The 22383-nt window shown below is 41.1% G+C and overlaps 1 protein-coding gene and 1 long non-coding RNA gene across 2 annotated transcripts in view; one reads left to right on the top strand and one right to left on the bottom strand.

Annotated features, from left to right (window-relative positions):
- The window catches only part of MFAP3L (microfibril associated protein 3 like), a 33314-nt gene extending 11165 nt beyond the window's left edge, over positions 1 to 22149 (top strand). Inside the window, exons 2-3 of the mRNA XM_084625948.1 lie at positions 8336 to 8757; positions 21172 to 22149. Of these exons, the coding sequence (XP_084482074.1) occupies positions 8466 to 8757; positions 21172 to 22034 (1155 nt within the window). The 5' untranslated portion in view covers positions 8336 to 8465 and the 3' untranslated portion in view covers positions 22035 to 22149. The remainder of the gene's footprint in view (positions 1 to 8335; positions 8758 to 21171) is intronic.
- Positions 1127 to 8976, bottom strand: LOC311519452. Its single transcript, XR_014711282.1, has 4 exons — positions 8908 to 8976; positions 8614 to 8735; positions 2408 to 2543; positions 1127 to 1325 (listed from the first exon to the last, which is right to left on the bottom strand). It is a non-coding gene; the product is annotated as an uncharacterized lncRNA (long non-coding RNA).
- Positions 22150 to 22383: the final 234 nt, after the last annotated feature.

Here is a 22383-nt window from a genome sequence, read left to right as displayed (position 1 = left end):
GAGGAGAAGGTTCTGAAATATTCTAAAGGCAACTGAAATCAGCTCTAGAGACAGAGAAACATGCATCAAGCTGGAAGCCATTAAACCAGTCATGGTATAAGGTGCCCGAAGCTCTAAGGAAACAGTTTAGTCATGCAACAATTGCCATCCTGACACTTACTAGCTAGAGACGGTAAAGAAGGAAACAGGAGAAAAGTCATGAGGGTACAAGCAAAGAAATATCCCAGAGAGACTGAGAAGATTCTGTCATGTCCCTTTTAGGGCCACTGCTTTTAGGATTATAGCTTTATTAACAAGAGGATGACAAAAGTCAGACAACTTGCTACCAGTTGAATAGTAACACAGTTCATTCACATCTTCCTGCCTAGGCCCTAACAGTTTAATCTTTTATTGGGTAGTTCACAGTCATGAGCCTCTGAACTCCCAGTGATCTTTTGACCTTTCTGAACGACATAAATAAGTCCCAGTGTCTGCATTTCTGCTCCAGTAAAACCTAGTAGCTTTTGACAGTTGTCCACTGTATAAACATAAAAAGAAAAGGAGTACTTGTGGCACCTTAGAGACTAACAAATTTATTTGAGCGTAAGCTTTCGTGAGCTACAGCTCACTTCATCGGATGCCAATGAAGTGAGCTGTAGCTCACAAAAGCTTACGCTCAAATAAATTTGTTAGTTTCTAAGGTGCCACAAGTACTCCTTTTTGCGAATACAGACTAACACGGCTGCTACTCTGAAACCTGTATAAACATATTGCCTCTAAGACCAGAAAAAGGAATAGGTGTGAAGAGAAAAAACAGTAAGTAGTATTTAAATATCAGGGGTTAACTTTAACCATGAGTTTGTAATATTGTTCTCATTACTGCCAGTCAGGTGGTGGTTTTTGTGCTGTGGACAAATGGGAACAAGGATGAAACCAAAGTTCTCTTTCCTTTTTCTTCATATTTACAGACCAAGCAAACTAACTCTGGACTGTTAGTGTTCCTTAAACTAAAGGGACACCATTTATCCATTATACAATGAGTTGATTTCTTTTTGTTTGCTGTTGAATTGAATAACCTCATAGCACTAGATATAGGGATACATATTATTAGAAGAAGAACAAATTAATGTAGACATAGTAAACCAAAACAAGGTATGCATCAATGTCCCTCTTTTATGTGCCTCTGTTCAGAATGACCAGTTGATGGAACACAAATTCAGTACTTCTGAGTGCAGTCTCTTCATCCCCTATCAGTTTATTTGTTTTTTCAGGGGTAAAATACCAGCTGTGCACTTTGGGTATGACGTCAGAACATAGCTGCATGCAATTGATATCCCCAACGGTCTCTGAAATAACAAGAGAAAGACTTCTCAGCTTGGACCAATGTTTATTCCTGAGCAGGAAAATTTACAAGCCTTATAGTTCCTCTCTGCTGTATTGTGCAGATAAGAGGAAATGCATATAAATATTGGCCATATATGACTGGGGAACACTGGCAGTGCAGCATGCTCTGGGAAACTCCCCCACATAAACAGTATACAGTTCACAGCCAAACAGAGTTTGTGGTCATGTCACCTGGAAGAGATGTATGCCATGCTCTTCTCAGATGACACAATTTCCAGTGGAATTCTCTAAGGAAGTTAAATGCTGGTTCTTGCAGTATTACTTTTAGCTGTTCAGTTTCTATCTGCTTTTGGGCGGGGGGTTGAGGGGAATACAAGTTCAGACTGGAGACCAATGGCAGACATGTTGCTATGAGAAAGGTTGCCCAGAACAGCATGTGGAGGGGCAGATGCTGCACATGTGTGTGCCAAGAGCCCTGGAGTGAATGCTGAGATTCCTCATGGATCTTCAGATTCCATGCTAGTAGGTGATCATATCTTCTCTCTGTCCCGACTAATACTTCCAAGGAGGTAACACAGCACAGCTAAAGGAGTTCTTTCCCCTTTCCACAGGAAGGAGATAATTTGGCCATACAAGTAGACTTTTTTTATAAACTTCTTTAGACTTGAAGTCTGATTAATTTAATAATTGGCTTATACAGATGTGTCTGTTCATATGCCAAAGACAGAAATAAATACATTTACAGTGACAAAAATTAATCATTTATAATTTTTCCCCATTCAGTGACAAAAATGCTCACATCACAGTTATTGGGTCTCATAAAAAGGATGGGATTAATTTGTGTACTTAAAGTGTACTGCTTCAGCTGTTGGGATTTGAGGAGAGGTCGGAAAACATTTCAGGATGCTGGGTTTGGGCCTAATGAACTCAATGGAAACTTGGAACTGAGTGACAACAGGAGGATCAGATTCAATCTGCAGCTGTGGGGGTCTTAATCAGAACCTATTTTGTGTTTCCATTCTTTGTTCCTCTCTAATAGCACTTTGGCACAGACAGAAGAGGATTTCCTACAATGTTTAGTTACCTTGGTGTCTTTTGTAGTGTCTGAAAACATTTGTTGCCCAAGCCCCATATCCATAACACTGTTTAGGATTTTTCAGAAATGCCTGACCCTTGCACCCTGGAAAGTATTTAGCACTCCTCAGGAAATCTTCCGCACTCTGCAGATAGAAGCAGACAGAGATTACTGTTGTCTTCGTCCAGTCTGGTCTGAGAATATCACCTGATAAGCTTTTGATAGATGGTTGAATTAATTCTATCTACTTCAAACTGAAATGCATCTCTAAGGGTACTTTCAACTGTTTTAACATTGTACAATCCAGAAATCCCATGAGCGACTGAGGGTCTAAATGACTTATGCAAGGTCACACAGCAAGTCAGTTGCAAAATGAAAAATAAGGCTGACGCCTAGACCTTGCTCTTACCACTAGAGGTAAAATTATTTAATTTTAAAAAGTTATGTACCATACATTTGACTATGGACAAAACATGGAAAAAGCTCATTGACTGAGTTTGAGTTCTGACAATATATTTACACCGTACATGCAGCCTATCAGAAAAGTGTAGTTTGGAATCTTGAGTGATGATCCATCCTGGTAAATAGAGGGAAATGTTTCTCTACTCTAACAACAATAATGCCAATTTGTGTGTAACCAAGTTAATTGTTCTGTGTTGTAGAGACAGGAAAAAAACTCAGATGAGTATTGCCAGGGAAGGACAATAATGTGTATTCATTCAGTTTAGAATAGAGAAAAAGAGGCCTTTTTTACTTTTATTGCTCCCTTAATATATGGAACTGACCTAGTGTTGCCAGCAGTCATCTTTTTCCTTGCTTAGTTGTCACAGTGATTTCCATTGTTAACCAAAATCCTTAAATAAAATCAAACTGCTTTGCAAGGGAAAATGGTGACTTAGAAATTAATTAGATGTTTGCCGTTCTCTATATTTAGATCTCAGTTAGAATAGTTTATTTCTGCTAACAATCTAAGTTTTGCTGAATTTGAATGGCTAATCTTATGAAACCTATCAGTCCATGGTAAAACCCCCACTCACTTCACTGGGAGCACAGTTAGGCCACTTCTGAGTCCTTTTGAAAACCCCACCTTACCTGCACAAACTGCAGTCACTTTATAGGACAGTACTTGAGGGCTGGTCAAGGGATGGTAGTGTAATGAGAATGTCAGCAAAACTTTCTATTCCAAACACTTAATGGTACATGACCAAAACAAGTGCCCCAGTTCCATTTCTAGCCCAAAGAAGCCATAGCCAGAATTACATCTCCAGTGGATATTTTTCCCTTTTTAAATTTAACTTAATAAAAACTAAGTTAAATATGTTTCTGAAATATTATATTTTAAGTATATTCCTCCAGCTTGGATAAACTCCACCATTCATACAAAATTTAAGGTATGGCAGTAGCCTCAGCAAACTGAATAATCCAAGATGCTTTACCATGTGTGCTATGGTCTGTAGGCACAATTGCATGTGTTAAAGAAATAAAAACCAGATCCTACAACCCTTATGTAAGTAGTCCTTACTTAAGCTGTTGACTTAAAAAGGACTGTTTATGCAAGTGCAGTTGAAGGTATCCTCTCTCACTGAAAATACCCCTCCTGGAGAGGGAAACCACAGGTACTAGGAAGAACCAGATGACAGTAGAGCAGGATTGGATAGCAGAGTTTGTGATGACTGGGAGAGCCACATGGTAAATTGCCTCACATATGCAAAGGTGGCGGATCTCAGGAGACATCTAGACAGACTTATATGTTCTGCTAGAGAGGATTCGGTGTTCCTGGTAAATGTAGGTACCAGTGACATAGGGAAAGGTTGGAGAGAGGTGCTGGAGGCCAAATTTAGCCTCCTGGGTAAGAGATTAAAGTCAAGTACCTCAATGGTAGCATTCTCTGAAATGCTTCCAATTTCACATGCAGGACCAGAAAGACATGCAGAACTCCAGGATCTATATGTGTGATGAGACAATGATGTAGGGAGGAGGGGTTTAGGTTTGTTAGAAACTGGAATCTTTTGGGAAAAGAGGCACCAATATAGGAAGGATGGTTCTACCTATACCAAAATGGAACCAGACTGCTGGCATGTAAAATTTAAAAAGTTGTAGAGGATTTTTAAACTAAGTGCTGGGGAAAAGCAGACAGGTATGGGGGAGAATACGGTTCAGACAGAAACATCCCTCAACGATGCATTTATTAAAGAAGAAAGTCTATATCCTAGTAAAGAGGATAGGAAAGAAGTTGGTAAAGTACAGGTATGAGCTAGTGAGGAACCATCAAACTTGAAAGAGTCCCATTTAAATATAAACACAAAGGCAAGCAAGTGAATATTGATGAAATGTACAAGTGCTTGTATACAAATGCTAGAAGTCTAAATACTAAGATGGGTGAATTGGAGTACCTGGACTTAAATGAGGCTGTTGATATAATAGGCATGATGGAAATTTGGTGGAATGAGCATTATCAATGGGACATGGTAACTCGAGGGTACAAAATACGCAGGAAGGACAGAGTAGGTTGCACTGGTGAGGGAGTGGCACTATATATGAAATGAAAGCACAGTGTCAAATAAAGTAAAAATCTTAACTGAATCAAACTGTACTATAGAATCTCTATGGATAGAAATTCCATGCTTGAACAATACGAGCATAGCAGTAGGAGTACACTACCAACCATCTGACCAGGATGGTGATAGTGATTGTGAAATACTCAGGGAGATTAGAAAAGCTGCAAAGGCAGAAAACACAATAGTAACAGGGGATTTCAGCTATGCTCATATTGACTTGGTATATCATCACCTCAGGAAGGGATGCAGAGAGAGAATTTCTAGACACCATGAATGCCTGCTTTTTGGAGCACAGCTTGTCCTGGAACCCACAAAGAGAAACACAATTCTTGATTTAGTCCTAAGTGGAGCACAGAATCTCGTCCAAGAGGTGAATATAGCAGAACTGCTTGGTAATAGCAACCATAATTAATTAAATTTAACATCCTTGTAGGGGGGAAAATGCCAAAGAAACCCACTAGAGCAGCACTTAACTACAAGGGGGACTACACAAAAATGAGGAAGATAATTAAACAGATATTAAATGGAACAGTCACAAGAGCGACATGCCTGCAAACTGCATGGAAACACCATAGTAAACATATAAACACCATAATAGAATCATAGAATATCAGGGTTGGAAGGGACCTCAGGAGGTCATCTAGTCCAACCCCCTGCTCAAAGCAGGACCAATCCCCAATTAAATCATCCCAGCCAGGGCTTTGTCGGGTTTTTTTTTAAAATTTGGGGTTTACATTTAGTTTGAGCCACCTAGAGGCTCAAACTAAATGTAAACCCCAAATTAAAAAAAAAAACAGGACCAAAAAAATGCCACCATGGCTAAACAGCAGAGTAAAACAGGCAGTTAGAGGCAAAAAGGCATCCTTTAAAAATTGAAAGTCAGATCCTAGTGAGCAAAATAGAGAGGAGCATAAACTCTGGGAAGTCAAAGTATAATAAGGCAGGCCAAGAAAGAATTTGAAGAGCTAAGGACACATACTAGCAGGAAAAATATTTTTAAGTACATCAGAAGCAGGAAATCTGCTAAACAATCAGTGGGGCCACTGGACAATCAAGGTGCTAAATGAGCACTCAAGAAGGACAAGACAGGTGCAGAGAGTCGAAATGAGTTCTTTACATTGGTTTTCACTGCAAAGGATAGGGGGAAGATCTCCATACCTGAACCATTTTTTTAGGTGACATATGTGAGGAACTGTCCCAGATTGAGGTGCAATAGAGACAGTTTTGGAACAAGTTGATAAATTAAACAGTAATAAGTCACCAGGACCAGGTGGTATTCACCCAAGAGTTCTGAAGGAACTCAGATATAAAATTGCAGAACTAGTAACTGTGTTATGTAACCTATTGGTTAAATCAGCCTCTGTACCAGGTGAATGGAGGATAGCTAATGTAACACCACGTTTTTTAAAAGGCTGCAGAGGCAATGCTGGCAATTACAGGCCAGTAAGTCTAACTTCAGTACCAGGCAAATTGATTGAAACTATAGTAAAGAACAAAATTATCACACACAGAGATAAATACAATATGTTGGGAAAGAGTGAACATGGCTTTTATAAATGGAAGTCATACCTCATTAATCTTTTAGAATTCTTTAAGGTTGTCAACAAACATGAACAAGGGTGATCCAGTCAATATAGGGTACTTGGACTTTCAAAAAGGTTTTGACAAGATCCCTCACCAAAGGCTCTTAAGCAAACTAAGCAGTCGTGATAGAAGGGAAGGTTCTCTCATGGATCAATAACTGGTTAAAAGATAGGAAACAAAGGGTAGGAATAACTTGTCAGTTTTCACAATGAAGAGAGATAAACAGTGGGGTCTCCCAAGGATGTGGATTGGGACCAGTCCAGCTGTTCAGCATATTCATAAAGGATCTGGAAAACTGGGCGAACAGTGCAGTGTCAACATTTGCAGATGATACAGAATTACTCCAGATAGTTTAGCCCAAAGCTAAACTGAGAAGCTGTCTGCGAAGAGTTACTACAGGATCTTACAAGACTGGGTGACTGGGCAACAAAATGGTAGATGGAATTCAGTGTTGATAAATGCAAAGTAATGCACACTGGAAAACATAATCCCTTACTATACATACAAAACAATGGGGCCACTTTCTTGGAGTCATCGTGGATAGTTCTCCAAAAACATCTGCTGATTGTGCAGTGACAGTCAAAAAAGCAAACATAATGTTAAGAGCCATTAGAAAAGGGATACATAATAAGTCAGAAAATATCTTCATGTCACTATATAAATCTGTGGTACACCCACGCCTTGAATACTGTATGCAGATCTGATCACTCCATCTCAAAAAAGATATATTAGAATTGGAAAAGGTACAGAGAAGGAAACAAAAATGATTGGGATATGGAACAGCTTCCATGTGAGGAGAGATTAAAAAGACTGGGACTGTTCAGCTCAGAAAACAGACAACTAAGAAGGGTTATAATAGAGGTCTATAAACTCACGAATGTTGTGAATAAAGCAAATAAGAAAGTGTTATTTACCCCAAGAACTTGGGGTCACCTAATGAAAATAAGCAGCAGATTTAAAACAAACATAAGGCAATGCTTTTTCACACAACACAGAATCAGCTTGTGAAACTTGTTGCCAGGGTATGTTGTGGAGGCCAAAAGTATAACACGGTTCAAAAAAGAATTAGGTAAGGATACGGGGGGGGTGCTGGAACCATTTTTAAACTGGGGATTCTGAGAGCCATTTAACCAAACTGTAAACCCTATGTAGAATGGAAACCACTTCAAGCCAGGCGGTGCAGCAGCACCCCCTGTGCCCTTAATTCCAGCACCTATGGAACTATTGGCTATTAGCTAAGATGGTCAGGGACACAACCCCATGCTCCAGGTGTCCCTAAACCTCTGACTTCCAGAAGCTGGGGCTGGACAACAGGGGATGGATCACTTGATAATTGTCCTGTTGTATTCATTTCCCCTGAAGTATCTGGCATTAGGTTGTGTCGGAAGATAGGATACTGAACTAGATAGCTCATTGGTCTGACCCAGTATGGTTGTTCTTGTGTTTTTATGATAGAACCAATAATGGCAACATTAATGTGACATGCCTTTTGCTTTTCCAGTTTAGATGATTGCTTAGGATTAGTTTGTATGTAGAATCTTCAGACTAAAACTGCAACTGCAGCTACAGCTAAATTGCTGCTACATGTCCAGGTGATGAATCCTCCTCCTACACTTGCCATTTTTAACATGTATGCATATTTTTCCAGTAAGAATGGGGATGGTGATAACATTAGCATTTAGGCAAGACACTAAAATGATGTGTGTCACATGCATTCATGGGTATCTCATTATTTCAAAAAACTTTTGTAATGGAATATTTATGTCTTATTTTTTAAAATGTATTTATTTTATAGGATTTTTTTCTTAAATGTAAATCTTCGTGGATCAAGGTAAAACTTTCCTGTGATTTGCTCAGCTTAGAAGGCTGCATTCAACAGACAATTCCCTATCCCAGCTGTCTTCTGAGCAGCCTACTGAAGAAAGATGAACATGCTGAACAACCACTACTTTTTGAACTTCTTGCCTACCACACTTTTTCCCTACCTTTTCATCTTGTTAGCAGCTTTGACAGCTGCTGAGGATGTGACTAGTAGCATTTTAAATTACACTGACATGAACTTGGGATCTGTACCTGTGATTATCTCCATAGTTGATCATATTACAGTCAAGGAAGGGAAGAGTGCCTTGATTGACTGCAATGTCCAAGGAAATCCTGCTCCACGGTACAAATGGTACAATTCCAATGGTTGTTTGCTGAAGGAAGAAGAGAACAGTGGTAAGGCTTTTATGCTCTGATTAATTTCTTACAATCTAACAAGGATCTTGGCATCCACACTTTGTTTATAATGGACTGTATTATATATATATTGTGTGTGTGTGTGTGTGTGTGTGTAAACACATAACAATCTTATTGTGTTATGCTTACCTGTGAGGAGGTACGGAAAAATGGCTGTCTCCCGGGGTCATGGCAGCTGTAAATTCATTTGTATACACTCTGTGAGAAAACAATTAAAGATTTTAATATTTTTTGTGGCCACACACAGCAGGAGAGGACAAAAATGCTGAAGAGATAATATAGAAACAAAAAGGAAAGGCTTCTTTTCATCAGCAAATTTGGGTTTGGACCCCAGTCACTACCCTGTTCCCTTTGCTCTGCTCTGGTGGCAAAGAGAGGATACAAAATTGGCCTAAGAGCTACGTAGGGATTCCCTTTCCATATGGGAATCCCTGTGTGGCATGAAAGTACAGAAACATAGCCACCTCTCTGCCACCTTTGCCTGACCTCACTCCTGCCACAGTGGGAGTATCAGGGGACAGGAGAAGGTATGGCCAGAGCACACATCATTCCAGTGATCCTGGGACAACAGAAAAGCCTTGGGGGACATAGGGAGGGGTGGGTCTTTCCAATCAGTGCAAGTTGCAATAGGACTTCTCATATGCTTAATGATAAGTAAGGCTCTGTGTTTGTCACGGAGGTCACGGATTCCATGATCTCCATGACTTCTGCAGCAGTCCATGCAGATGGCACAGGAGCCTCCTGAGCAGCTCAGACAGCTCCTGGGCCAGTTACACCAGCCACTGCTGGGGCAGTTTCAGGGCCCCCGCCAGCAGCAGGAGTTTGGGTGTGGCGGCGGGGGGGACGACTCAGGGCTGGGGTGTGGAATGGTGTTTACCGGGGGGGGGGGACGGACTCCCCAGAAGGGCAACAGGAACTCCCCTCCCTCAGCTCCATGTGCTGCCTCCGCCCGCAGGCACCACCCCCGCAGCTCCCATTGGCTGCAGTTCCCAGCCAATGGGAGCACAGAAACGGGGCTTGGGGTGGAGCGGAAGCAGCACACGGAGCTAAGTGCCGGAGGACGCCACTTCCCAGGAGTCAGATAGGGAGTCTGCCCTAGCCCTGCCATCCCTCCCTCACAACCATGCCCCCCTCAGGCCACACACCCCACCCCAAGCATCCACGGTGCCCGCCTCCCCGTGTGACCCCCCGAGCCACCCTCGCCTCCCCTAAGTTTTAGTCTGGGGTATATAGTAAAAGTCATGGACAGGTCATGGGCTGTGAATTTTTGTTTACTACCCATTACCTGTCCATGACCTTTACTAAAAATATCCATGACTAAAACATAGCCTTAATGATCAGTACATGCTTACGTCCTTTGCCAGCCTGGGACCTTAGTATTATATAAACTTATTTTTATAAAATTTAAATCTGGGGAAAAATGTACGTGTACATTATTCCTTTAAGCTACAAGTAAGGTTATTGTAGTTTTATGAAGCAGCCATATTGTCCATGTAATAGTTTCATGCTGACCACTTTAAACACAGCATAATGAAATTAGGTTTTGAGTTATTCACATTAAATGCAGGATGTCTTGTCTTATTAATAGCTGACCTGAGAGAAAACCCTGATATGATGCAATGATTGACCCAGCTGTGTGCACCACAGCATAATGTTTCTGTAACAGCTTTCTGTACTGTGTCTTGTACTAAAATATTTATCCATACAGGTACAGAAAGGAACTGACTGAGCTTCAAGCATAGCGTGTAGGAGATAAGGCAGCGTATTGTAATTAGTGCTTTGGAGAGCTTTTACTGGAGCTCTCTCAGCAATAGTACTGAACAAAGCAAGGTATAGTACAGGGGTAATATTAAGGCATTATATCACTTCAGCTTAGATTTCCAGCATTACAAGTTGTTTGTCCAGGAGGAAACTTACCATCTCCTCCTATAGTGGATGTTTCCTAGCACAAGCTTTTTCCCTAGTGTGTGTGTATTACTATATTTAAAATGTAGTGCTGAATTGTTCTCATGCAACAGGAAAAGCTCTACACAACAGTGTGGACAATGATAAAAAATTGAAAAATACTGTATTATGGACAATTTGTGCTTGGAATCCACATGATTTGGCTCAACTGCCATTAGTACTTCCCAAGGTTAAAACAAGTGGTTGCCGAAGGGAGCAAAATGAATGTTCACTGTGGGTGTAACTCAGCCAATGCAGAGAATTCATGCAGGACCCTATGCACCACTTCAGACCCATTTAAGCCTTTAAATATGAGACTTAAGTGGTACATAGGGCCAAGTGTAGGCTCTCTGCACTGTCAGTCTGTGTGCCCAACTGAGAACTTTGAAGGTTGCGTAATTTTCCAGTTTGTCGACGGCAGCAAAAACCTGTGAGCCAACACTAGTACCGTCTCTACACCCAGAATAGTCTTTGTTTCTCAGCAGGTTTGTGCTTTCTGCCAGAATCTTTTGGCACAAAACCATACACTGAGTCACAGTCTAAATGTCATATGTCATTTGTAGCAGCTGCAGCAGGAATACATCAGCAAGCCATTTTGTGATTTTTACAATGAATAAAAGATCCTACCGATTAAGAAGAGGTTTTGCAATACCAATGCATTACACTATATTATAAATGGGGCTGGTCATGCTGCCTATTATAAAGGTTGCCTGACATTTCCTTTTATAAAGACCCTATTTTTAGTTGCTTATAACTTTGCAAAACTATTACCATTTGGGCTGAAATTTTCCAAGCTGGGTGTCTGCCTCAGACTGAAATTTTCTTTAAAACAAACAAACAAACAAAAAAAACAAACAGCAAAACCAGTTTAGCTGTTTCCAAGGATGATGTTAAAGAAAGATATGTTGTCTTGTCCGTGTTAAATTTGGCCTCATTCTAAGCTATTGGAAAAAACATTGCAGTTCACACATGCTAGGTAGAGACTTGCTAGCACTTCGGAGATAAATTCCCCCAAAGATTGTGTTCTCATTGGGCATGCTCTAGCTCACAATTGAGCCACACTTTCCCTACAATTGTAGCTCTGGGTTGCTATGGGTAGGACCAGGACCAGGCATCGGAATTGCAAGTGAGACGGTCTCTCCTAGGCTCTCAGTGATTCTTGTGATGTCCAGGAGAAGGAAGTTGCATGATTCAAATGTACAGGGGACAAGAGTTGGATAAGGGGATTGGAAGAGGAACAGGCTGTAATGGAGGGGTACATGTCACTGCTGTCTTATCATGCATTTGGCAAGTGACACAGGATTTTATGACAGGTTTCAGAGTAGCAGCCATGTTAGTCTGTATCCACAAAAAGAAAAGGAGTACTTGTGGCACCTTAGAGACTAATGAATTTATTTGAGCATAAAGCTTTTGTGAGTATCCGATGAAGTGAGCTGTAGCTCACAAAAGCTTATGCTCAAATAAATTTGTTAGTCTCTAAGGTGCCACAAGTACTCCTTAGGATTTTATGAGGGCTTCAGTTTGAGAGTCCATCCCTGGCCACTAATACAGATCCCGTAGTCATTGTTTGGTTCTGACAATTCCTTGATGAGTATCGTGTGCCAGGTTTATGAGTTTTGACTGTAATTCTTCTGGCACAAATAGCTGGTGTGTACCTCGTAGCACACAGCCATCAAGCAAAGAAAGTTCATCCCGAATGCTAAAATAAGGCAGCAAAACTGGGTCAAGGTTTTTAGGGTTACTGGGCCATCTCTTTGGCAGAAATTTCCATAGTTTTTGTTGAATTGGACACACTGAACAAGCGGCTTGAAATTGTTCTCTTGTAACGGCAGTAAGAGTGCTTGTAATAAGCGCAACTACTACATCCTCATCCTCCGGTGGACCATCTGGTGAAGGCAAAGGCAGACAAGAAAAGCAATCAGCTACAACATATTGGTTTCCAGGTTTATATTCCAGTTAATAATTGAAAGAGAATAGTCTTGCAGATCATCTAGCAATACGATATCGTGCTCTTCCCAGTCCTTTTGTGGTGAGCAACGTCATCAAAGGGCTGTGGTCTGTGCACAACGTGAACGTGCGGCCCCACAGGTAAGTTTTCCATTTTTCAGTATCCCAGACACAAGCAAGTGCTTCTTTTTCGACTGTAGAATATTTCCTCTCAGCATTACTTAGTGTCCTTGAAGCAAATGCAACAGTCCTCTCTGTGATGTCCTCATGAAGTTGTGTGAGAACAACCCCAAGTCCATAATCAGAAGCATCAGTAGTTACAATTGTGGGCAATGCAGGACTGAATAGTGCAAGTACTGGGCTATGTACAATCAAGTCTTTCACCGTTTCAAAACTAGCTTGTGCATCCGTTGTCCACACTAAGGTTGAACTTCTCCATAGTAATTCTCGTAACAGTTCAATGACAGAAGCATAATTGGGAATGAATTTTGCATATCAGGAGATAAGACCCAAGAAGGAACGTAAGGTTTGCAAATCTTTTTGAGGAAGAGCATTTGAAATTGCCAGGATATGATCTGAATCAGGTTTTAGTCCAGCCTGTGAAATTGTATGCCCCAGAAAGGAGAGTTCAGTTTGTCTAAATTTGCATTTGGACCTATTGAGCTTGAGGCCTGCTTTGCTGATGAGGTTTAGTACAGACTGCAGGTTACGGTCATGTTCTTCAGAAGTATTTCCAAACACGATAATATCATCCAGATAGCACTGAACTCCATGTTCTTCAGAATCAATTACATCATTTTTTGGAAGGCACCTGGGGCAGATACAAGACCATATGGAACACATTTAAAACGAAATAGTCCCTCATGTGTTATAAATGCTGTGAGGTCTCTGCTATCTTCATGCAACATAACCTGGTAGTATGCACTCTGCAGATCAAGAGTAGAAAACATCTTTGCTCCACGGAGTTCTGCAAATACTTCTTCTATGTGAGGAAGAGGATGGCTGTCAATCACAATAGCTTTATTTGGCTCCCTTAAGTCCACACAAAGGTGAATGCCTCCACCCTTCTTCTGCGTCACTACTCTAGGTGAAACCCATTCCGAGGAGTTAATCTCTTCAATAATGTCCTTTTGAACAAGTTTTCTAAGTTCCTCTGAAACAGCTTCCCTGACTGAAAATGGTAGGTGCCGTAACTTCTGTTGTACAGGCATCACATTATTCTGCATTTTAACTTTATGCAGAAACCCATAAGCACAGCCAGGTTTCTCCTCAACCTGGTGTTGAGTCCCAGCTGAAACCTGTGTGTACCGCAAGAGTGCTTTGCTGATGAAGATCAATTAGTCCATTAACTATCCTGAGATTTAAAGCAGCCAATAAATCTCTGCCAAGGATAGGAGTGCCTTTGTGTACAATGTAGAACTCTGCAGTTACACAGCAATCACCAAAAGTAACTATTGCTAGCAAGAAGCCATGTACTGATGGTTTTTCAAATAGCACACCAAGTGAAGCTTGGGTTCAGTAAGAGGCACATCTTTAAAGTAATGCAAATAGATAGAATCAGGTAGTATAGATACTGCTGAGCCAGTGTCCAACATTAGCTGAATAGAGTGTAATTTACCTGAGGGTATGGCGGAAACCTTTACCATGCACTTTATTTGTTCTGGAATATGCGCAGTAGTGATTTTGTCCACGCTCAGCACAGTAATATCTGTTATTGTAACTGCATGCACCTGTTGATTGAACTGGCTGCTGTGACACACTTTAGCAAAATGCCCAATCTTTTTGCAATGATTGCACTGAGCTACTTTTACTGGACATCCTGTGTAGCTTGCAAGGTGTTGTGGGGATTAACAGCGAAAGCATGCTTTTACTGTATTTTGAATTTGCTGATTCGGTGGTTTTCCATTAGTTTTCCTCTTGTAATCATTTGTCTGCAGCAATAATGAACTTTTCTGCAAAGGAGTCACAGCCTGGATTGTGCCTCCTGTATCCATGCTCATTATTTTGGCTTCAACTGTAGCTGACTCAGTCTGAGTAGCAATGGTTGTTGCTTTTTCTAGTGTAAGTTGTGGTTCTAGAAGTAAGCGTTTTTACACAAAGCATGGTTGTTTTCTCAATGAGCTCCTCTCTAATCATCTCATCTGCCATATTCCCAAAGTTACAATCAGACTCCTCAGGTAAGCAATATACTGCATTATAGTCTCCCCTGTTTTCTGCTCACGCTGGTGAAATCTGTAGCGATTAGCTACTACATTCACTTTTGACACAAAAAAGTTCTTTAATGCAGTGAATGCAGTCTCATATTTATCATCTGCAAGGGAAAAAAAGTGTAAAATATATGCTGCCCTTCTGCTCCAAGGCAGTGGATTAGCAGAGCACACTTTCTTACTTCAGAAATCTCTGTAGCACTGATTGCAAGCAGATAAGTCTCAAACATATGGAGGCTCTCAAACACATAAAAGCAATTGAAGGCTGCCAAGTTTCCTTCCCCACTCTGAACTCTAGGGTACAGATGTGGGGACCTGCATGAAAAGCCCCTAAACTTATGTTTACCAGCTTAGGTTAAAACTTCCCCGAGGTACAAACTATTTTACCTTTTGCCCTTGGACTTTTTTGCTGCCACCACCAAGCGTCTAACAAATATATAATCGGGAAAGAGCCCGCTTGGAAACGTCTTTCACCCAAAAATCCTCCCCAAACCCTACACCCCCTTTCCTGGGTAAGGCTTGATAAAAACCCTCACCAATTTGCATAGGTGAACACAGACCCAAACCTTGGATCTTAAGAACAATGAAAAAAGCAATCAGGTTCTTAAAAGAAGAATTTTAATAAAAGTAAAAGAATCACCTCTGTAAAATCAGGATGGTAAATACCTTACAGGGTAATCAGATTCAAAACATAGAGAATCCCTCTAGGCAAAACCTTAAGTTACAAAAAGACACAAAAACAGGAATTAAACAAAACATAATCTAACACATATCTAGCTAGATTACTTACTAAGTTCTAAGACTCCATTCCTCCTCTGTTCCCGGCAAAAGCATCACACAGACAGAGAGAGCCTTTGTTTCTCCCCCCCTCCAGCTTTGAAAGTATCTTGTCTCCTCATTGGTCATTTTGGTCAGGTGCCAGCGAGGTTATCCTAGCTTCTTAACCCTTTATAGGTGAAAGGGTTTTTCCTCTGGCCAAGAGGGATTTTAAAAGGTGTTTACCCTTCCCTTTATATTTATGACAGAAGCTCACCTGGGCTTTGCAGAAAGGGTGCAGGTGGGTTCAGAGGCAGAAGATCCCTCCTCGTCGCCAAAATGTTGTAACACCCAGGCAAGGTACTAACAAACTTCAACAGGACTTTATTTTTAAAGTGGAAACCTCTTTACCAAGCTGCTGTTGCACCCTCGGTAGCTCTCACTCAGCCTCCTCAACTCCCCCCCCCCCCGCCCCCACTTCCTGTTTCCCATCCTTTCAGACTCCCAACAGCCAGTGCTCCCAGTTCTAATAATTACAGCATCTAAACACCACAGGGGTGGGGTGGGGTGGTGGTGGAAATAGATTGTGACAAGGAGCTTGGAGAGTGTTTGGGGAAAGTGCTTAGAAGCTGATAAGGGGAGGGGCTGGAAGAAAAAAGAAAATGGGAGTTGGGATAGGCAAGGAGATTGGGTGCCAAGGAGACTGGAGCCAAGAAGCTTGGGAGCCAGGGAGGAGGAAACTGAGATCACATCAGGAATAGAGGGTAGATGGGGACCAGCTGGGCAAGTAGACTGTGACTGGGAATGAGCTGGGGGAGTTGGGCTGTGGGTGGAGGGAAACAGATGTGTTGAGGAGCCAGGATGCGGGGGAAGAACTGGAAGTGGCTGGGTAAGGAGACAGATTTGGGATTAGAAGCCTGAAGAGCAGAGACTGGGACTGGTAGGGTAAGACGATGGGACTGGGATAAGGATCCCAGGGTAGGGAAGAGACAGGACTGAAACATGGACAGGTTAGAGACAGGACAGAAGGAGTCAAGCTTAGGGGGAATGGGTTGATGGGTCTGTGACCACTAGTACACACTGCCCTCCAGAACAAGTCACCATTCCTCATCATCTCGCAATTCCCGTATCTGATCTTTCCTTTGCTGTCAGCAAAAATCCACTGGCAGAGTTTGTGTCCCATCTCCCTTTCGTGCTAGCGCATATAGAGACTGAAAACCTACAACTGCTACCAGTTGCTCCGTTAGTTCAAGAGGCAGAGGTCTGTGCGGCGAATCTACAGGTTTCAACCCTGATAATGACCAAGCAGTATAATGGGTCAGTATAAATGGGGGTCAGTATAATGCCACACGATGGAATTTCTGTTTTAGAAATGAGACACATGCAAAAAAACAAAAAAACAACCTCTGAGTTCAAAGAATATTAAGGTTGCAAAGCCAGACACTCAAAAGTTAGGAAATGCCAGAATTAAAATTGCCTGTGCAAACTTAATGTGTAATGTGTATGCATTATGATACAGTCTTTAATTACATGGCCACATGCTGCTTTTTTTCCAACAGGACCTCAGTTCCCAAGCTTCAAAATGGGATAATAATACCATCTATTCTTGCTTGACTTCACAATCTTAGCATTCTTTTAATGTAGTGTTTTTGGATATAATAGTATGGAGAATTCCACACCCCAGCCTAAAATATTCTGTGTGGTTAGACAAGAAAACTTTAGGGCTCAGTTCTGACACCCTTACTCATGTTGAGTAGTGCCTTACTCTGTAAGTTGTCTCCTTGTAATCAACTGGGCTATTTACATAGTAAGGTACTCAATGTAAATAAAGGTGGCAGAATCAGACCATAGTTAAGATTATTTAACGAAATACGCATTATAATATTGTTAGAATACTAAATTAATCTAAAAAGTACATTAACGACAAAGTTCCACACTTCTTATTACTGATAACTATCTAATGTACTAGAGAATTTATATATACATTCGCTATGAACATAACTGTACTTTAAAATAATAGGGAAACAAAACAAAAATGTTAATCTGCCATAGTGTATTTTATTATTTATACTGTGGCTTAGTACACAGCATGTCTAGAACAGTCACTACAGAACTTCTTCATTTCATAATGTTATGTACAAAGTAACACCTGCAGACATGGAAAATTCTGACTAGCTTACAATGTTTGGAGGGTGAGGTCCTGATAATGCAAAAAGATGTACTCACCTGCTCATCATTAGACACTTTGATTAGTATTGGGAGTTTTCAGACATTGAAAACTCCATAAGAATAAGAGTGCAGAACTAATAATGTTGGTGAAAAAATAATTAGGAACTCCAAAAAGGTTAAGTAGGCTTATGCATAGATTTTCGCTGAGGATGAATGTGCAAACTAATTATGAAACCTTTAGGATGAGCCATATTTTGAGTTAGAATAATTTTTGAAAAGAGGAAAGCCACTAATTATTCCAAAGTGAAGCTGGCTTGTCTGATTAATTTCAAATGGCACATAAAATGCTTCCAAAGCATAAGACTAAGAATCCAAGAACTAAAAGCTTTTAAACAAACCAACAAATCTCCATGGAGAGAGAAGATGAAATCGGAGGGGGAGAGAATTAAATACACACACAGACACACACAACCCACATCAAGAGGTGAGGTTGCCAGTGTAGGCGTTTCCACTGCTGTTGTGTCTGTGCCACTTTATCTCTGTAATTGCAGATCCTGTGCCCCTGCCTTTAACCACCTGCTGTTGTACAGAGGATCAGCATGGAGATCCACTGTGTGGTATTCAGAGAAACACAGAAACACCCAGTATTTGTAAAGCTACACTGTCCATGTGTGCTCTACTCTCTGTCCATCTGGAATTTACTGCAGAATTTAAGTGATGCAGGACCTTAAACCAGCCCTCCACAGCCATGGTGAACATCATCTTTTAAGCCAGTCTTGCAATTTAGCAAACCCACACTACAAATCGACTGAATAGGGCATAAATGTCTCCCTAGTGTCTAAATAGTGGTGTTTGTCACTTAAAGATAGAACCTAGCTATTTAATTGGGGGGCGGGGGAGAAAAGAGGAGCTAAACCAATATCCTTATAACATAAGGATGGGCGGAAATAGGAGCAGATTCAGATATTTAAACTAAGTTATTTGAGCTCAATATGATTGATAATCAGTCAGCCATGCTAGGGTCAAAGGATGAAAAATTTGCACTTCTAACTCTCGTAGTAGAATGTAATGATCAAATGTATCAATAACTTTGCATAAATCAGTAAAGATTGCTCCCAATAAGCCTCTTCAGATAAAAAGAAATACCCACCAACATGTGCACAAGATTTTACTGAGCAACTGCATGATCTTATTGGTGCGGCCCTTCTCTTTGCTCTGTCGTTATACCCCTGCTATCTTGTCACTCCCCTTTGTCAAGTCATATTTAAAATTAGATTGTAAGCTCCTTGCATATTTTTTCTGCACTGTAAGATCCCTAGCATACTTTTGGGTGTGTTGTAAAGTTAACAGTAACAAGATGATAGAAGATGCTATAACAAAACACCAGAAAATTTACAATCTTCACTGGAACAGCAATGGACTTGGTGACTTATCAGGTCTTCATAGAATCATAAACTTTAAGGTCAGAAGGGACCGTTAAGATCATCTAGTCTGATCTCCTGCACAACTCAGGCCACAGAATCTCACCCACCCACTCCTGTAACAAACCGCTAACTTATGTCTGAGCTATTGAAGTCCTCAAATCATGGTTTAAAGACTTCAAGGTGCAGAGAATCCTCCAGCAAGTGACCCGTGCCCCACACTGCAGAGGAAGGCGAAAAACCACCAAGGCCTCTGCCAATCTGCCCTGGAAGAAAATTGCTTCCTGACCCCAAATATGGCAATCAGCTAAACCCTGAGCATGTGGGCAAGACTCACCAGCCAGACACTCAGGAAAGAATTCTCTGTAGTAACTCAGATTCCACCCCACCTAACATCCCATCACAGGCCATTGGTTATATCTACGCTAATAGTCGAAGATCAATTAATTGCCAAAATTAGGCTATCCCATCATATCATCTCCTCCATAAACTTATCAGGCTTAGTCTTGAAGCCACGTATGTCTTTTGCCCCCACTGCTTCCCTTGGAAGGCTGTTCCAGAACTTCACTTCTCTGGTGGTTAGAAACCTTCGCCTAATTTCAAGTCTAAACTTCCTGACAGCCAGTTTATATCCATTTGCTCTTGTGTCCACGTTAGTACTGAGCTTAAATAATTCTTCTTCCTCCATGGTATTTATCCCTCTGATATATTTATACATAGCAATCATATCTCCCCTCAACCTTCTCTTGGTTAGGCTAAACAAGCCAAGCTCTTTGAGTCTCATAGAATATCAGGGTTGGAAGAGACCTCAGGAGGTCATATAGTCCAACCCCCTGCTCAAAGCAGGACCAATCCCCAACTAAATCATCCCAGCCAGGGCTTTGTCAAGCCTGACCTTAAAAACTTCAAAGGAAGGAGATTCCACCACCTCCCTAGGTAACACATTCCAGTGCTTCACCACCCTCCTAGTGAAAAAGTTTTTCCTAATATCCAACCTAAACCTCCCCCACTGCAACTTGAGACCATTACTCCTCGTTCTGTCATGTGCTACCACTGAGAACAGTCTAGATCCATCCTCTTTGGAACCCCCTTTCAGGTAGTTGAAAGCAGCTATCAAATCCCCCCTCATTCTTCTCTTCCGCAGACTAAACAATCCCAGTTCCCTTAGCCTCTCCTCATAAGTCATGTGTTCCAGACCCCTAATCATTTTTGTTGCCCTCCACTGGACATTTTCCACATTTTTCCACATCCTTTTTGTAGTGTGGGGCCCAAAACTGGACACACTACTCCAGATGAGGCCTCACCAATGTCGAATGGAGGGGAATAATCATGTTCCTCGATCTGCTGGCAATGCCCCTACTTATACAGTCCAAAATGCCATTGGCCTTCTTGGCAACAAGGGCACACTGTTGACTCATATCCAGCTTCTCGTCCACTGTAACCCCTAGGTCCTTTTCTGCAGAACTGCTGCCTAGCCATTCAATCTCTAGTCTGTAGCGGTGCATGGGAGTCTTCCGTCCTAAGTGCAGGACTCTGCACTTGTCCTTGTTGAACCTCATCAGATTCTATCTCAAACTTCTATTATTCATTCAAATTCAGCATTTTATGAAGTATAGCATGTGTTTAGGATGCTGTCTGCAGTAGGTAATTAGGTTTTTAACTCGTTTGACTATGATAGATATAAAATACAGTTTATTATGGATAGTGAGACATTTTTAAAATGCGACCTGAGTATAATCAGTGATCTTCACAGTGCCTGAAATTGTATTCTGGTGGGATCCTAAAAGCAGGCATGTTTTTGTGACGACAAATGATTCACTCTAGTATAGTCTACGTTATTGCCATTTTTCTAAATTCTGGAGCCAGTATGACAAAAATGATGATTAAAACGTTATACTGACCATGTAAACAAATGTTTTGGACTGAATTCTTCTATATCTTTCCTGCAGGAAAATGGTGGTTTCTTGACAATGGGCTACTGAACATTACCAGCGTGTCTTTTGACGACAGAGGTAAATACACATGTGTTGCTTCTAACATCTATGGCACTGTGAATAATACTGTGACTCTGAGGGTCGTCTTTACCTCCGGAGATATGGGGATCTATTACATGATTGTCTGCCTTGTAGCTTTTACCATTGTTATGATCTTGAACATTACCAGGCTGTGTATGATGAGCAGCCATCTGAAGAAAACTGAGAAAGCAATCAATGAGTTTTTCAGAACAGAAGGAGCAGAGAAACTACAAAAAGCCTTTGAGATTGCTAAGCGTATCCCAATCATCACCTCAGCCAAAACGCTTGAGCTTGCCAAAGTAACCCAGTTCAAGACCATGGAATTTGCTCGCTACATTGAGGAACTTGCCCGAAGTGTTCCTCTGCCACCTCTCATCATGAACTGCAGGACTATAATGGAAGAAATCATGGAGGTGGTTGGCTTGGAAGAACAGGGACAGAACTTTGTACAGCAAGCAGCAGAAGGCCAGGAGTCTACTGATGGAGGGGATATGTTTATGATCCCTAATGCACTAAAGCGCAGCGACTCTCTCACAGCTGACTCTGAGGCATCATCACTGCATGAACAACCACAGCAGATTGCGATAAAAGTGTCAGTTCATCAGCTGTCCAAAAAGGACTGTATAGATGACCAGTCACAAGATTGTGTGCAATCAGAAATTAAGGAAGAAGAGATTCCTCAAACACCAGCATCTCCTACTGATCCAATTCCTGAGCCTTCTACTGAACTAAACTCCAATGATATAGCATTGGCAACTGACAAAAATACGTGTTTTATTTATGAAAGCCATGTATGATAATTACTCTGTTAATCTATGCATAGTAAGAAGAATCAGGTGGAGCTCCTTTAAAAATAGATATTGTACTTGCCGTTAAGCCTTACCTGGAGACTATCATAGAAAAAGCATGCATGTGGATTATTTGATATTTTCTTCTCTGAGTTAATTTTACTATGATGTATGACAGAGTAATTACTATTATATTAATACTAATTGCTCTTTTTGGTTTAGGATTTTTTTTTTCAGAAACATTTACCTCAGCAATTTCTAGGTTGTTGTCATCTTCAGTGACCTCCTGGAAGTCATTTGTAGTGCTAAAGACACTTAGACTTACTAAACATAAAGCTGTTCTTCATTTTTCTCCTTC

The sequence above is a fragment of the Lepidochelys olivacea genome, assembly GCF_965140295.1.
Source record: "Lepidochelys olivacea isolate rLepOli2 genome assembly, chromosome: 4".
NCBI classification, from domain to species: Eukaryota; Metazoa; Chordata; order Testudines; family Cheloniidae; genus Lepidochelys; species Lepidochelys olivacea.
The sequence above is the reverse complement of the archived record's forward strand: the minus strand, read 5'-3'. Positions and strand labels throughout refer to the sequence as shown.